The sequence below is a fragment of the Hyla sarda genome, chromosome 2, assembly GCF_029499605.1.
Source record: "Hyla sarda isolate aHylSar1 chromosome 2, aHylSar1.hap1, whole genome shotgun sequence".
NCBI lineage: Eukaryota > Metazoa > Chordata > Amphibia > Anura > Hylidae > Hyla > Hyla sarda.
Genome location: NC_079190.1, coordinates 123,206,338 through 123,224,912, shown reverse-complemented (window position 1 = coordinate 123,224,912; position 18,575 = coordinate 123,206,338). Strand labels below are relative to the sequence as shown.

General features: G+C 40.5%; 1 protein-coding gene across 5 annotated transcripts in view; it reads left to right on the top strand.

Moving 5' to 3' along the window:
• The window catches only part of AKAP11 (A-kinase anchoring protein 11), a 107,913-nt gene that overhangs the window by 46,272 nt on the left and 43,066 nt on the right, over nucleotides 1-18,575 (top strand). For all 5 annotated transcript variants that reach the window (XM_056555448.1, XM_056555444.1, XM_056555445.1 and 2 more), the window contains exons 2-4: nucleotides 10,239-10,337; nucleotides 14,444-14,545; nucleotides 17,815-17,862. In XM_056555448.1, the coding sequence (XP_056411423.1) occupies nucleotides 10,239-10,337; nucleotides 14,444-14,545; nucleotides 17,815-17,862 (249 nt within the window). The remainder of the gene's footprint in view (nucleotides 1-10,238; nucleotides 10,338-14,443; nucleotides 14,546-17,814; nucleotides 17,863-18,575) is intronic.

Sequence of the window (18,575 nt, the reverse complement as noted above, 5' to 3'; positions counted from 1 at the left end):
TGTATTGGATTTAATGTGGGTGTGCAGACTAACAGCTCTCCTTTAAAGTCAGACTTGTATAAGCACAATACGGGTGCATTTTAATGATATATTATGCTGTCTGTTCAGATCATTGGACCCATGGTGAAGCCTCGACTTGTGGCCTTCATACAGACACGGTCGGTAGAGTCGACCATTTCTCTGCTTAGAAGTGTTTCTGTGGAAACCCTGCAGCTGCATCCCCCTCCATTTTCAGTTTTTCTATTTTTTTTTTTTTTTTTTACTGATTTACACTACAGGGAATCTGTCAGCTCTGTTTGCTGCTAAGAGCTGTCGGCACTGTTGTATGGCTGTATGGGTATAAACGCAAAGTGTACCTTTACTGGAGCTGATGGTGGTTGTCCTTATAAAATCATCAATTTATTTTTCATATAGTTGTCAAGGAGGCGGGGCTGAGCTGTTCCACTGCCATAGCCTGGCATGCCTCCTTCTCACTCTTATCTCCCATCCCCTCCTTTACTGGTTGTATAAACTGCTTTGCTTTTGGGGTGCCTTACTAATTGATTGAGGACAACTGAATCTTTATAGGGGTTTATTACAAGCTACACATATACATATAAATACAAAGGGGGATTCTAACTAATTAAGGGATAGGGGTGAAAGTAAGAGGGGAAGGTGATAGGAAGGGGAAGGAAGTGTCATCATCCTATAAATAACACATGTATAGCAGTCATCCACACACATAACCCATACATTGCCCATCCCAAGACATCTCCATGGCCAATCAGAACAGTTACAGTTTATTTACATTGCAATCAGTCCTTGTCCTTTGATGCCTCCTTGAGTGGGGATTTTCTTTGTTGTCCCACATTGTGTTGACAGATGTCCACAGATGTCCATCCAAGTTTCCTCGAGAGCCTCACGTTGTGGGCTGACAGGATGATTTGCAGTCCATTGTATCCAACACCGCAGGGGCTGGTTTTATGGCTTATATTATTGGAGGTAACAGGAACTGTAGCTCACCTCCATTCTTATCACTCAGGTGCCTGGCTTATCATATGGCTTTGAACAGGATAAAAGCAAATGATTGTCTAATCAGCTGTTTGCCTCAACCATCATTCCTGGATCCCCGACACCCTACACCCATTCCATCCATGAAATTCCACGGCATTCCACTATATTTGAGTACATAATAAAAACACATCAACATTATATCAGTGTGGCCAATGTTGGCTCCAACATACGCCCCTTTGGGCCTGAATGGCACACAAACACTTGGACCACACCCAGAATGAAGTCCACACTCTCCTGCAGGAACCTTTTGGATTTTGATCAAAAAGTACAAGCCCACTCGCCACGTCAAGGCCACCTCGTTAGAGTGGGTTCCTAACCTGACACTGGCGTAGCCCCCGGCGGCGACCACTGCCTCCTAGACCCCATGCCAAATGGGGGGAACGACCCAGTAGCCAGGCAGCCCCACTACTGCCCGACCAAGCCCCTGGCTCTGGGCCACTCCACCCCACAGACAAAGCAGGAACTGCATAAGTGTTTCCTCCTACCATTCTCCAGCACTCTGGCAGTGAGCACATGGTAGGTTTCATACTCGTGTGGTTCTCTGTGGCGGCCATTGTTTCTGTGATGCTTTGTCTGTGGGGTGGTGTGGCCCGGAGCCAGGGGCTTGGTCGGGCAGTAGTGGGGCTGCCTGGCCACTGGGTCGCTCCCCCCTTTGGGCATGGGGTCTCGGAGGCAGTGGTCGCCGCCGGGGGCTACGCCAGTGTCAGGTTAGGGACCCACTCTAAATAGGTGGCCTTGACGTGGCGAGTGGGCTTGTACTTTTTGATCAAATTGTATACTAACAACCTGTTAGTTTTTGAAATTATGCTGAGAAGCAAGTAGATCAAATTACAAATGGTGGATGTGCTGCTGTGTTTCTCTCTTTGTGTTGTAGATTTGTAAATTACTTCTATAAAAAAATCTTAATCCTTCATGTACTTATTAGCTGCTTAATACTACAGTGGAAATTCTTTTCCGTTTGAAACACAGAGCTGTCTGCTGACATCATGAGCACAGTGCTCTCTGCTGACATTTTAGGAACTGTCCAGAGTAAAAGGAAATCCCCATAGCAAGCACATGCTGTTCTGGACAGTTTCTAAAATGGACTGAGGTGTCAGCAGAGAGCACTGTGCTTGTGATGTCAGCAGAGAGCTCTGTGTTTCAAAAAGAAAATAATTTCCGCTGTAGTATTCAGCAGCTAATAAGTACAGAAGGATTAAGATTTTTTAATAGAAGTAATTTACAAATCTGTTTTAACTCTCTGGCACCAGTTGATTTAAAAAAATAAAAATAAAAAAGTTTTTCACCGGAGTACCTCTTTAACCCCTTAACGACGCAGGACGTATATTTACGTCCTGCGCCGGCTCCCGCGATATGAAGCGGGATCGCGCCGCGATCCCGCATCATATCGCGTCGGTCCCGGCGCTAATCAACGGCCGGGACCCGCGGCTAATACCACACATCGCCGATCGCGGCGATGTGCGGTATTAACCCTTTAGAAGCGGCGGTCAAAGCTGACCGCCGCTTCTAAAGTTAAAGTGAAAGTGACCCGGCTGCTCAGTCGGGCTGTTCGGGACCGCCGCGGTGAAATCGCGGCGTCCCGAACAGCTGATCGGACACCGGGAGGGCTCTTACCTGCCTCCCCGGTGTCCGATCGACGAATGACTGCTCCGTGCCTGAGATCCAGGCAGGAGCAGTCAAGCGCCGATAATGCTGATCACAGGCGTGTTAATACACGCCAGTGATCAGCATTAGAGATCAGTGTGTGCAGTGTTATAGGTCCCTATGGGACCTATAACACTGCAAAAAAAATGTAAAAAAAAAGTGTTAATAAAGGTCATTTAACCCCTTCCCTAATAAAAGTTTGAATCACCCCCCTTTTCCCAGAAAAAAAATAAAACAGTGTAAAAAAAATAAAAAATAAACATATGTGGTATCGCCGCGTGCGTAAATGTCCGAACTATAAAAATATATCATTAATTAAGCCGTACGGTCAATGGCGTACGCGCAAAAAAATTCCAAAGTCCAAAAAAGCGTATTTTGGTCACTTTTTATATCATTAAAAAATGAATAAAAAGTGATCAAAAAGTCCGATCAAAACAAAAATCATACCGATAAAAACTTTAGATCACGGCGCAAAAAATGTGTCCTCATACCACCCCATACGTGGAAAAATAAAAAAGTTATAGGGGTCGGAAGATGACATTTTTAAACATATAAATTTTCCTGCATGTAGTTATGATTTTTTCCAGAAGTGCGACAAAATCAAACCTATATAAGTAGGGTATCATTTTAACCGTATGGACCTACAGAATAAAGATAAGGTGTAATTTTTACCGAAATATGCACTGCGTAGAAACGAAAGCCCCCAAAAGTTACAAAATGGCGTTTTTTTTTCGATTTTGTCGCACAATGATTTTTTTTTCCGTTTCGCCGTGCATTTTTGGGTAAAATGACTAATGTCACTGCAAAGTAGAATTGGCGACGCAAAAAATAAGCCATAATATGGATTTTTAGGTGGAAAATTGAAAGGGTTATGATTTTTAAAAGGTAAGGAGGAAAAAACGAAAGTGCAAAAACGGAAAAACCCTGAGTCCTTAAGGGGTTAAGTAAGTGACCCCTTATTGGACTCCTGTACACCCACACTATATAACTCTGTGTATTGGATTTAATGTGGGTGTGCAGACTAACAGCTCTCCTTTAAAGTCAGACTTGTATAAGCACAATACGGGTGCATTTTAATGATATATTATGCTGTCTGTTCAGATCATTGGACCCATGGTGAAGCCTCGACTTGTGGCCTTCATACAGACACGGTCGGTAGAGTCGACCATTTCTCTGCTTAGAAGTGTTTCTGTGGAAACCCTGCAGCTGCATCCCCCTCCATTTTCAGTTTTTCTATTTTTTTTTTTTTTTTTTTACTGATTTACACTACAGGGAATCTGTCAGCTCTGTTTGCTGCTAAGAGCTGTCGGCACTGTTGTATGGCTGTATGGGTATAAACGCAAAGTGTACCTTTACTGGAGCTGATGGTGGTTGTCCTTATAAAATCATCAATTTATTTTTCATATAGTTGTCAAGGAGGCGGGGCTGAGCTGTTCCACTGCCATAGCCTGGCATGCCTCCTTCTCACTCTTATCTCCCATCCCCTCCTTTACTGGTTGTATAAACTGCTTTGCTTTTGGGGTGCCTTACTAATTGATTGAGGACAACTGAATCTTTATAGGGGTTTATTACAAGCTACACATATACATATAAATACAAAGGGGGATTCTAACTAATTAAGGGATAGGGGTGAAAGTAAGAGGGGAAGGTGATAGGAAGGGGAAGGAAGTGTCATCATCCTATAAATAACACATGTATAGCAGTCATCCACACACATAACCCATACATTGCCCATCCCAAGACATCTCCATGGCCAATCAGAACAGTTACAGTTTATTTACATTGCAATCAGTCCTTGTCCTTTGATGCCTCCTTGAGTGGGGATTTTCTTTGTTGTCCCACATTGTGTTGACAGATGTCCACAGATGTCCATCCAAGTTTCCTCGAGAGCCTCACGTTGTGGGCTGACAGGATGATTTGCAGTCCATTGTATCCAACACCGCAGGGGCTGGTTTTATGGCTTATATTATTGGAGGTAACAGGAACTGTAGCTCACCTCCATTCTTATCACTCAGGTGCCTGGCTTATCATATGGCTTTGAACAGGATAAAAGCAAATGATTGTCTAATCAGCTGTTTGCCTCAACCATCATTCCTGGATCCCCGACACCCTACACCCATTCCATCCATGAAATTCCACGGCATTCCACTATATTTGAGTACATAATAAAAACACATCAACATTATATCAGTGTGGCCAATGTTGGCTCCAACATACGCCCCTTTGGGCCTGAATGGCACACAAACACTTGGACCACACCCAGAATGAAGTCCACACTCTCCTGCAGGAACCTTTTGGATTATGACAGTCCATTAACCTTCTGGATCCTCCTCAGGGCCAAACTGGTAGATTTTGATGAGACTGGGCATAAATGAACATCACACCATTCACTCATATTCACACTCCTATCAATGGGTATCCAACAATATAAATTATATAAAATATCTATCGAACATGTTTCCCTATACACACAGCTACCTTTGTCATTGACAGATACATAATAATCAAAGATAATATCATGATAACATGTACAAAACAAACTGACAAGCTGAAATTGTATCCATCGGGTTCCTCATTTTTTTTTGAACAAATTAAGTTTATGGTTTCATGCTCCATGATATCATGTTTTTGCACTTTCCATTGAATGTAATTCGCCATGTTTACACCAGCTGATCTCTATTTGTGACCAGTAGATAGACCATTGCTTTTTAATTGTTAATATGATTATTTGAAGAAATCTTTGATTTTGACTTATTAGGATTATTTGAAGAAAATCTTGGATTTTGACCGACAGAGGGATTTATTTAGTTGCCATCACATGTATGGCCTATATACACATCCAGGAACCAGCACATGCCAATCTTGTCCTTGCTTTACAAAGGATCCTGGGAACAAAAGAACAAGAGCAGTATATTCTTAGCAGTATAATGTAATATATGCCATAACATCAAAACTTCCTACATAAGAACCTGTCAAGCAGTTGCTGTACACTGATTTCCTAATAATTCAAAAAATTCTGACCCATGGTCCATATAGTGCCTCCTCCATTCATTGTGTCCTAATAACCAGTTCCAAGCTGGGTTCCTTCATGCTAGTACTAATATTAGGACATATCTCTAACTGACGGGGAGGAAGAAACTTCCTAGATTTAACAAGCAAGGTAAACTCCTGACATGGCTGCACTCGCTTTATCCCTGATTGAAGCCCAATTCCCTCACATATACCACGAATGCATGCAAATGGAAAAAAAAATGTTTCACGAAAATCATCAAAATCTTTAACACCAATTAACTTTTTTGGACCAATAAACATTTTAAAGCCCCTTTGGTACCAAAAGAAAAAAAATAATAATAATTGGTTCCAAACAAAAAATAAAAGGTGAAATGCATTGGGACAAAAAAAAATTTGAAAAAGCAAAAAATATCAAAACAATGAATGCAGCTGTTTAAACAGCAAAAAATATATGCTTAATAACCCCCCCCCCCCCCCCCCAAAAAAAAAAAAAACATACTCCTGGGCATCTGGAGCATAAAGAAAGAACTGTGCCGACATATGAGATACAATGGACAGGACATAAACGGACAACATAAAACATATCATAGATTAACTCAACTTTTATCTCTCTCATGATGCATCTTTAGGTAATTCTGAGTAAAGGTCTAATCAGTTCTATCACATTCACACTGGAATCCCAGATTTGTAGTGGTCACTTTTTATACAGTTCAATTATCAATCTTCAGCTCATGATTGAAGTCTGTGACCTGTTTGGAAAAGGACATAAGAAAACAAATATACACCTATATAAAAAACACTAGGTTAGCACAACACCTTCACATCACAATGGGATGTTAATTTGTATAATTGTTTGCAAACAATTCACCCTCTACACTTGAGCTCATTGATAAAACCACGTGGACTTTAAATTAGTGAATTGGCCAAATACACTAGATTATTTACTAGAATAACCAGTTTCATTTTTGACGTCTCACAGTTTATAACCTGTTGAATGAGCATAGAGATTAGTATCCTTGCTGTAACATCACATGACAATGGTGGTTAGTCTGTAAGGAAACACAAACACAATTAGAATACAAAAACACACATGTAAAACAAATATAGTTGTCTCATTCTATTTACACTAATATGTCCAAATGTAGCACAACAAAGTTCCTCAATGTTTACCAACACATATTAGCACACCCTGCTGTGCTATTAAGCAAAAGGGGTAGAGCAATCTGTGACCAACTCAAGAATAGTAAAAATGGCAGATTTCCCCATGGATTGTACATTGGGATATTAATGCCTGCCTTTTGCTGTTCACAAGGGGATGTATCTTTCTGTTTCTTTGTCTCTTCTTCATTTACATTAGGCGACTGTTTTGTTGGGGATTTTGATGTAAATGTAACAGGGTTACTCTCCATATCACCCATCTCTTCACACCTTTCTGTGACTTCTTTATTCTGGGTGGGATTCTCCCCCTCAGGCTGAATGCTGCTAACCTCCTTCTGTGATGAATGGTCTATAGGCTCAGGATCCACATTAGATGTCTCACAATATCTTTTAATATGTCCTGGTCTGCCACATTTGTAACAATATCTAACCCACCATTTCTTCCTAGGACTATACACAACAGATATGTTTTGGGGTGTTTCATTCCTGTCTCCAGACCCTTCACACCAGTCCCTCAAAATATTGATAAATTTCTCATGGGAGCTGGTATTTCTCAGCGCCAATCTCATGTTGTAATCTACGTTACATCTATTTGCCATTGAATACAGGAAATTGGTATCATCCTGAGACATTTCTGTAAACAGACTTATTTAGGGAGAGATAACCATTACAAAACATGACCGGATCATCACATCGCCTGAACCTCGACTTTCTTAGGGCATCTTCACCCCTAATGTCTCGCCCACCCAAAACATGCTGCAGCTCCTTCCTCCTGAATTCTGCACCTCTATGGTCATTATCATCTATATGGGCCGATGTTAACTGCGCTGCCAGTGGCCCTGGAAGCCAAGCTCGGAGCAGAGACCAGGCATCTTTGTTACCTAGGTTATACTGCTTCACTACAGCTTCAAATCTATTGGATAATGTTATGGATGACTCGCTTGTATTACAGTCTCCAATAACTTTACACAAATGGAGTCTGTCCTGGATGGTCAAAGCTGGAGGACTATCAGCTACCATGCCTGTTACCTCACCCCCATCTATAGATGAAATTGTGCAGACATTTGTTGCTTCACATTTATGCAATGTAAGGGACTGCTGACTAGCTGGCATTTTGCTTTAGAAAGCTGCCTTTATAAATCAGCTATTATAACCTTCATCTGACTAATCTTGCCCTCTAAAGAAAACACATGGGCCCCATAGAGCAAACCTTTAGCTCATAATTCTCTGCCAACTCCACCAGACCATTGTTTCTTTCCGTCAATTCATTTATTTCTGCCTTTAGATTTCCCAATTCATTACTGGACTCTGCAGAAATCTCAAGAACAGACTCTGCAATCTTGTCTAAACTCTCTTTAATCTCCCTCCTCTCATTATGCCACTTTGTCTCCTTCTCTTCCGCTATCTCCTTAATTTTCATAAGCAATAACATTTCGTTACGTAACTTTTCTTTTTTCCACTTCTTGCTATTCTTTTTACAACTAATGTTACCATTATACTCTTTGCACTGCATCCTCAATGCCATAAACTGATCTCCCAGAGATCCATCTGCACATGTCTGATACTTAGCAGAGGCATGCTTCTCCACGAACTTCTCCACAAATTCCATATTAACAATAGAGTAATACGCAAATAACAAAACTAACAAATACAAGCACTCCTACAACAACAACAAAAAAACCTAGGCCTCACCTGACCAGTAACTTATCTAGAACAATGGTCTCACACAACATATAGTAGGCCTATTCACATCTAAAACAAACTTCAAAAAACACAAAATAAGTCACACTTCCTTTACAGCTATAACTAATCACTAAAAATAAAATGTACTACACAACCTGATTAACAGTTGTACTAAACTTGCTAGGATCAGCTTACAAATAACATAAATGAAACAGTACACTCACCAGGATTTCCTTTATATCCAAGATCCAGATTCCTCGTTTCTCGAGCTTCTCCTCTTAGAAATTTGGAGTAAAGCAGATTCGCTCCTGTGGATCCTCTGTGGAATTTTAAATCACAGTCCCATCGGGGGTGCCAAATGTAAAAACTTTGTTTTTGGGGTGCTTTACTAATTGATTGAGGACAACTGAATCTTTATAGGGGTTTATTACAAGCTACACATATACATATAAATACAAAGGGGGATTCTAACTAATTAAGGGATAGGGGTGCAAGGAAGAGAGGAAGGTGATAGGAAGGGGGAAGGAAGTGATCTCTCTATCTCATCATCCTATAAGTAAAACATATATAGCAGTCATCCACACACATAACCCATACATTGGCCATCCCAAGACATCTCCATGGCCAATCAGAACAGTTACAGTTTATTTACATTGCAATCAGTCCTTGACCTTTGATGCCTCCTTGAGTGGGGATTTTCTTTGTTGTCCCACACTGTGTTGACAGATGTCCACAGATGTCCATCCAAGTTTCCTTGAGAGCCTCACGTTGTGGGCTGACAGGATGATTTGCAGTCCATTGTATCCCACACCGCAGGGGCTGGTTTTATGGCTTATATTATTGGAGGTAACATGAACTGTAGCTCACCTCCATTCTTATCACTCAGGTGCCAGGTTTATCATATGGCTTTGAACAGGATAAAAGCAAATGATTGTCTAATCAGCTGTTTGCCTCAACCCCCATTCCTGGAGCCTTGACACCCTACACCCATTCCATCCATGAAATTCCACTGCATTCCATTATATTTGAGTCCATAATAAAAACACATCAAAATTATATCAGTGTGGCCAATGTTGGCTCCAACACTGGTGTACACGGCTCAGTTTACAATCAAGAAGGGCTAGAAGGAGAAGGTTAGTGAAGATGTGTGCCACGTGATTGGCTTGGCATCTGCTCCTTGACACTTGGCTATGGGTTTGGAAATCTCCATTAGTCTGTATTTCCTTATTTATATACATAAATACACAAGCCATGATTCTAATATATGATGCATGTATGTAAGTATTACTTTTTATTTATTATACAGTCTGATCTGTATTGTTCTGTGGCAGTGGGTCATCTACTATATTTCATTTGCTTTTGTACCTAGTGCAAGCATATAATCTGGACATCCACCCAAATAGGAGAGTTGGGTTGGAAATGAATGCCTAAAAAAGTCAGGAACAGTATGATCCAAACAATCCCCTGGAAGGAAAGGTCAAAATCCAGTCTGGTTTTGCCTTCATACAAAATATAATGGCTTGTGTTCAAAGTCAGTCTAGCAATGAATACATAGAATGTTTTGTTTTTGTTTTTTCCCCTTTGCTATTGGTAGGTTTAGTAATATTTTACTTTATGTACTGAATACCCTTGGCTGTACCTGAATTCTAAAAATCTGAATTCTAAAATGTTTTTTTCTACCATTACAGATATGCAGGCAGTCTAAGAATCTTGGACCTATCATCATGGATGCTTGCACTCAAAGCCTGTGTTGCCAGATGAAGCCCAAATTATCTGTGAAAAAAGAAGTGAGTTTCTGCTGTGATTGTAAGGTCCAGTAATACAGCACTGTGCTTATGTACATGGCCGATATTCCTTATTCTCCCCATCTTATATATGAAATTGATTTTGACAGAGAGTTTAAAATGTAACCCTGAATTACAGTACAGACCAAAAGTTTGGAAACACCTTCTCATTCTAAGTTTTCTTTATTTTCATGACTGAAAATTGTAGATTCACACTGAAGGCATCAAAACTATGAATGAACACATGTGGAATTATATACATAACAAAAAAGTGTGAAACAACTGAAAATATGTCATATTCTAGATTCTAGCCACCTTTTGCTTTGATTACTGCTTTGCACACTCTTGGCATTCTCTTGATGAGCTTCAAGAGGTAGTCACCTGAAATGGTCTTCCAACAGTCTTGAAGGAGTTCCCAGAGATGCTCAGCACTTGTTGGCCCTTTTTGCCTTCACTCTGCGGTCCAGCTCACCCCAAACCATCTTGATTAGGTTCAGGTCCGGTGACTGTGGAGGCCAGGTCATCTGGCGCAGCACCCCATCACTCTCCTTCTTGGTCAAATAGCCCTTACACAGCCTGGAGTTGTGTTTGGGGTCATTGTCCTGTTGAAAGATAAATGATGGTCCAACTAAACACAAACCGGATGGAATAGCATGCCGCTGCAAGATGCTGTGGTAGACATGCTGGTTCAGTATGCCTTCAATTTTGAATACATCCCCAACAGTGTCACCAGCAAAGCACCATCACACCTCCTCCTCCACACCAGCACACCTGTGAAGTGAAAACCATTTCAGGTGACTACCTCTTAACCCCTTAAGGACTCAGCCCATTTTGGCCTTAAGGACTCAGACAATTTAATTTTTACGTTTTCATTTTTTCCTCCTCGCCTTCTAAAAATCATAACTCTTTTATATTTTCATCCACAGACTAGTATGAGGGCTTGTTTTTTGCGCGACCAGTTGTCCTTTGTAATGACCTAACTCATTATATCATAAAATGTATGGCGCAACCAAAAAACTCAATTTTTGTGGGGAAATTAAAACGAAAAACGCAATTTTGCTAATTTTGGAAGGTTTTGTTTTCACGCCGTACAATTTATGGTAAAAATGACGTGTTCTTTATTCTGAGGGTCAATACGATTAAAATGATACCCATTATTATATATTTTTATATTATTGTTGCGCTTAAAAGAAATCACAAACTTTTTAACCAAATTAGTACGTTTATAATCCCTTTATTTTGATGACCTCTAACTTTTTTATTTTTCCGTATAAGTGGCGGTATGGGGGCTCATTTTTTGCACCATGATCTGTACTTTTTTTTGATGCCACATTTGCATATAAAAAACTTTTAATACATTTTTTATACATTTTTTTTTAATAAAATGTATTAAAAAAGTAGGAATTTTGGACTTTTTTTTTTTTTTCGTTCACGCCGTTCACCGTACGGGATCATTAACATTTTATTTTAATAGTTCGGACATTTACGCATGCGGCGATACCAAATATGTCTATAAAAAATGTTTTTTACGCTTTTTGGGGGTAAAATAGGAAAAAACGGACGTTTTACTTTTTTATTGGGGGAGGGGATTTTTCACTTTTTTTTAACTTTTACTTTTACATTTTTTAACATTTTTTTTTACACTTGAATAGTCCCCATAGGGGACTATTCATAGCAATACCATGATTGCTAATACTGATCTGTTCTATCGGTCATCTCCTGCTCTGGTCTGCTCGATCACAGACCAGAGCAGGAGAACGCCGGGAGCCGGACGGAGGAAGGAGAGGGGACCTCCGTCCGGCGTTCTGAATGATCGGATCCCCGCAGCAGCGCTGCGGGCGATCCGATCGTTCATTTACATCGCAAACTGCCGCAGATGCCGGGATCTGTATTGATCCCGGCACCTGAGGGGTTAATGGCGGACGCCCGCGAGATCGCGGGCGTCGGCCATTGCCGGCGGGTCCCTGGCTGCGATCAGCAGCCGGGATCAGCCGCGCATGACACGGGCATCGCTCCGATGCCCGCGGTTATGCACAGGACGTAAATGTACGTCCTGGTGCGTTAAGTACCACCTCACCAGGACGTACATTTACGTCCTGCGTCCTTAAGGGGTTAAAGCTCAACAAGAGAATGCCAAGAGTGTGCAAAGCAGTAATCAAAGCAAAAGGTGGCTACTTTGAAGAACCTAGAATATGACATATTTTCAGTTGTTTCACACTTTTTTTGTTATGTCTATAATTCCACATGTGTTATTTCATAGTTTTGATGCCTTCAGCGTGAAAATAAAGAAAACTCTGAATGAGAAGGTGTGTCCAAACTTTTGGTCTGTACTGTACATCCCAGTAAAAAGTGCCCTGCTTAAAGGTGTAAAGTTCAGAGCAATTGTAACCGGAAAAGGGATGGTGACGGTATACCTGGTATGTCTTAGAGTGTAGGGAGAAACGAGTGTACCTGGAGGAAGTCACTGCAGGCATCAGAAGAACATACAGACTCCATGCAGATGTCAGGTGTGACTGTACAACAGAACAAGAGGAAGTTCAGAGCATAGTTGGAACTTGTCCTTTACATTCATAGGACAATAGAATATCACAAAGATGGGTAGAAGTACCTGGGGCGATCTTGGGTGGAGAGTGTTTAGAGATGATATCATGTACTGTTTGTTGTGTTTAAGCGGAAATAGGAAACTGAAACCAGGTGTCAATGATGTGTTCTGGACAACAGAAGCAACCAGGACAGAGTGGGGACATATAGGCAGAGCTTGCTGACAGTTGAATCTGTAAAAACATAACAATTTAACCATGTCATTGACTTACATAAAATGAATACCAGAACTAGATGGTGGTAGGTAGCTATAAAGAGGACCAGCGTCCTCTCCTGATGTGTGTTTTTCAGTAAATACTTGTATTTTTGAATTTCAATGCATCTTTGATAAGAGTTCAAGATTGTACTAATCCTGACAAAACGCTGAATTTTAAGAAAGGATAGTTAATTTATTGGGAGAAAAAATATTCACTATATCAGGAGTGGTGATGGATCACTTCAACATGAGAAGCTTTCTCTACCGTTGATAATATCCACAGATACAATGAGAGATTCCTCCAATTTTAGCAGAGTTCATAAAGGTGCTGGAGATCAGGTAAAAATGCAACTTCACTTTATTCCCACAATGCAACGCGTTTCGCGGAACTTCCGTGAAACGCGTTGCATTGTGGGAATAAAGAGAAGTTGCATTTTTACCTGATCTCCAGCGCCTTTATGAACTCTGCTAAAATTGGAGGAATCTCTCATTGTATCTGTGGCTATATGAGGTGGAGCGGCTGCTGAGATTTTACTACATTATACATTCTTCCATGGTTGTACTTGGATGGAGTACAACTATTGTTGGTTAAGCGCATTTTCACACCTAGCGTTACCACCATATCCTCGGGTATCACACAAGGGAGTGCATCCTATTGTTTTTTCTTTTCTAGTTTGATAATATACAGCAACTAAGTGCATTTGCCTTTAGGTGGTAAGCCTTTGTTCACATTTCTATTGGATTGTTTTTCTATTTCATCATGGTAGCAGAAAAATAAAAATGATGTGCCATATCTATATTGTGACAGACATCAATGGCATTGTTGTGGTGTCTGTCTTTTTTGACAGGGAAAAAACAGCATGCTGCGCTGATGAATCCATCAATGATGATGTAATTTGCCATTTAATCTCCAATGCAGGTGTGAACATCGCTTAAGCTATAAAACACTCCGTATGTATGTGATGCCATGGATGTATATAGCAGTGCTAATAAAATACACAGTGGTTTCCACTACAGGTCCTGCTCACAGAAGCCTAACAAGTCGTGTGTCTGGCCACATCAATCTTTGTTCACATAGATGGGTGCATGCCGCAAACATATTATTACTTTTGGGTAACCCCCTAAGAGTGCTTTCTGCCCAGTAAATGTATTTTGTGGAGCTGGATATTGTCATTTCCATTCTGCCTTTAGGCATTTAGTTAGCAGTGGCTCTCAGAATTTCCTAGCTAATAAAGTTCCTGTCTTAGTGGCTTGTGCTGTATGAATATTATGGTTGCGTTGGCGTCTTTCACTTCACCTTTCTCTTCTACAGAATGTCACCGAAGGCCTGTTGAGTTCTGTGAAGTCCTTACTACAAAGCAGGAAAGAGCTGTGCACCATCACAGACAGTGACAAGACAGGGGATTTTATCGAGGTCAGTACTTTCCGCAGTCAAACGTCATAAGTGTAACTTTGTACTGACTTTATAGCTGAGACTAAAAAAAACCTAAAAAACTTTGAACCACATTATCAGTATAGCCAGGTCAAATTCAGCCACAGGCAATCTAAAAAGTCACTCTCTGGCCCTGATTTACTAAGAGTGTTGGGTTTTTATCAGTGTGAAATGTTGTTTCCGACTTCTAGGATTCCACTCTATTTACTATGGGGATTCACAGTTTCACAAATCGGGAATGTTTTATGATCAGCTTTTTCTCTGGAAATTTCCAGCCATTTTTTTCACTGGATTTTCTGTGCATTCAATAGTACATAGGTCCGGCTGTGAGAACATGCCACTTTTCTGACAGGCCACACCCCTTTTTTGCATTTGCAGGTTAATTTTTCAGCAATGCACTACAAATTCTGGCACGCACACACACAGTTTGTGGTGCACTACGCCACATTTTGGGGCACAACCTGACAAAAACAGGTCTAGTTTACAATGGTAAATAAGGGCCAATGTGAACATAGTAAACACACAACTAATACATTCATATTTAAAATATATTAAGAGATGGAATGGTTTCTTAAATTTTCCAAGTTAGTTACAGGGGTACATCGTTTTTTTTTTGTTTTTTTTCATATCAACTGGCTCCAGAAAGTTATACATATTTGTAAATTACTTCTATTAAAAATCTTAACCCTTCCAGTACTTATCAGCTGCTGTATACTACAGAGGAAGTTAAGTTGTTCTTTTCTGTCTGACCACCCTGCTCTATGCTGACACCTCTGTCCATGTCAGGAACTGTCCAGAGAAGGAGCAAATCCCCATAGCAAACCTCTTTTGCTCTGGACAGTTCCTGGACAGAGGTGTCAGCAGAGAGCATTGTTGTCCGACAGAAAAGAACTACTCAACTTCCTCTGGAGCATACAGCAGCTGATAAGTACTGTAAGGATTAAAGGAAAACTGTCACTTGTTTTCTCCCGCACTATCCACAGGTACTGGTGGATAGTGCAGGAGACGCTGATTAAAATGAGCCCTACATTGTCCGGATCTGCACCGCCGTTCTCCCGCAATTGTAGTTTTATTATGTGTTTTAAATCTTCCTGTAACTGGCACAGGCGGGGCTTCGGCGCTTAACTGGCACTGACGTCAGCACCGCTTATGGATATTCATCCCCCCTCCCTCCAGTTCTCCCTCTCTTTGCCGCTCTAAACTGGGGGGATGAATATTCATAAGTGGTGCTGACGTCAGTGCCAGTTAAGCGGTGAAGCCCCGCCCGTGCCAGTTACAGGAAGATTTCAACACATAATAAAACTACAATTGCAGGAGAACAGCGGCGCAGATCCGGACAAGGTAGGGCTCATTTTAATCAGCGTCTCCGGCACTATCCACCAGTACCTGTGGATAGTGCTGGAGAAAACAAGTGACAGATATCCTTTAAAGGGGTACTCCCCTGGATTTTTTTTTTTTTTATCAACTGGTGCCAGAAAGTTAAACAGACTTCTAAATTACTTCTATTAAAAAATATTAATCCTTCCTGTACTTATCATCTTTTGTATGCTCCACAGGAAGTTATTTTCTTTTTGAATTTCCTTTCTGTCTGACCACAGTGCTCTCTGCTGACACCACTATCCATTTTTAGGAACTGTCCAGAGTAGGAGCAAAGCCCCATAGCAAACCTATCCTGCTCTGGACAGTTCCTAAAGTGGACAGTGGTGTCAGCAGAGAGCACTGTGGTCAGACAGAAAGGAAATTCTAAAAGTAAAAACTTCCTGTGGAGCATACAACAGATGATAAGTACTGGAAGGATTAAGATTTTTTTTAATAGAAGTAATTTACAAGTCTGTTTAACTTTCTGGCACCAGTTGATTAAAAAAAAAAAAAATTCCAGGGGAGTACCCCTTTTAAAAGAAAACTCACTTGTTTTCTCCCGCACTATCCACAGGTACTGGTGGATGGTGCAGGAGACGCTGATTAAAATGAGCTCTACCTTGTCATTTTCAAATCTGTTTGACATTCTGGCACGAGTTGATTTAAAAAAAATAAAATGTTTCCTTCTGTCTAAGTGCTCTCTGATGACACGTGTCTCGGGAACCGCCCAGTTTAGAAGCAAATCCCCATAGCAAACCTCTTCTAAACTGGGCATTTCCCGAGACAGGTGTCATCAGAGAGGACTTAGACAGAAAAGAACAACCTTAACTTCAGAAGCTCATAAGTACTGAAAGGATTAAGATTTTTTAATAGAAGTAATTTATAAATCTGTTTAACTTTCTGGAGCCAGTTGATATATATATATATATATATATATAAATATATAAAATTTCCTGGAATACCCCTCTAATGTCTTAATGAGATTTTTTCATGTATATGCAGTTTATATACAGAGGAATAGAAGATTGGTTTAGTAAAATCACTTTTTTGAGCAAATTGCAAAATATGCAAAGTATGCAGTGACCCATTCGTTTACACTCTGTGCTTTCTTTCCTGATTTCATGCCAACCTTTTTTCTTGCCACCTGTATTCTGTTAATGGTACCTAGAAGGGTTTATGGAAATCTGCAATACTAAAAGTATTTTCTGTAATAATGTGCTTGTAACTCTTGGGGGAGCTCTGGATCTGTCCTTGTTTTTCAGAAGGAAAACTTCCTTCTGAATGCTTTTAGATGCAGTGTACCAAATAAACTCTACCTCTAGGTCAGTGTTTCCTAACCAGGGTGCCTCCAGCTGTTGCAAAACTACAACTCCCAGCATGCCCAGACAGCCAAAGGCTGTCCGGGCATGCTGGGAGTTGTAGTTTTGCAACAGCTGGAGGCACCCTGGTTAGGAAACACTGCTCTATGTCTATTTCTGTATGCATATTTATCATCAAATAAAATATGGATCATCTAATGGAAAAAGTGCTGGCATATAATGTGTCTGCATTACCTTGAACAGGCAGATATAACAGAATATTTCTATTTGTTTTTTTTTTCTTTTTTTTGCTTCCACTTTAAGTCCTTTTATTGGTTCTGACTGTTTGCATTTAATTTTGCATTTGTAAAATACAATACATGGAATTTGTTTATGGCAGCTGGATGATGGATGTGGAATGGATTGATGTTCCTAGTTGTTTTTGGAATTGCTCAAGTTTAAATGTATTTACCTGTGTGTGTGTGTGTGTGTGTGTGTGTGTGTGTGTGTGTGTGTGTGTGAAAGATACCTATAGAGTCTCTAAGAAAGATACTGTGAAAGTAGTTGCTAATCTGCTTCCTAATCCTGTTATAGGTCACTTTCCTTGGGCTTTCAGAGGAATCAGGAGCAGGAAATATTCAGGTATAACATGCATTAAGTATCATTATATATTTAGAAGGGTATTCCAGGGAATTTTTGTATACATTGCTACATTTAATAAATTAATTTTTATTCACACGGCCATTTGCCCGTTCTGCAATCCGTTTGATCATTTTTCAATGGCTTGCAAACGGCTGTAAAGTAACCCCATTGATGTCAATGGGATTTTTTTTTTTTTTTACAATCCTTTATCACCCGTTTGCTTCTTGTTACCTTTTTTTAAAAAAAAATTTTTTGATGGGGAAAAGACATTGCATGCAGTATTTTTTTCCTCCCATCAAAAATAATGGAATAGGAACGGATCTTTAAAAATGTAACATTGCCATAGACTTCAAACGGATGAGCCTATAATGTCATCCGTTTGCACCCAGTTTTTAATACCCGTTTTTGAACAGTTATTACTTCTGGGCATGCTCAGAAGGTGTGAAATCAGCAGACTCCTACAGTGCTGAGGGACTACTAATACTCCCATCATGGAACAGACTTGTTTCCATAATGGGGGTAGTAGTTTCCAGGCTGCGGCAGTCTTCAGGTGGCTGAAGAGGCTACATTAGTGTTTGTACTTCTACTCCCATCTTGGAACAGAGTCTGTTCCATGATTGGGGTTGTAGTACAGGGGCTGAGGGATTGATCGCACCAGATGCGATCAGAAGTTATTAACCAGGGGAGCAGGCAGCATGCTTCGCTCCCCTGGA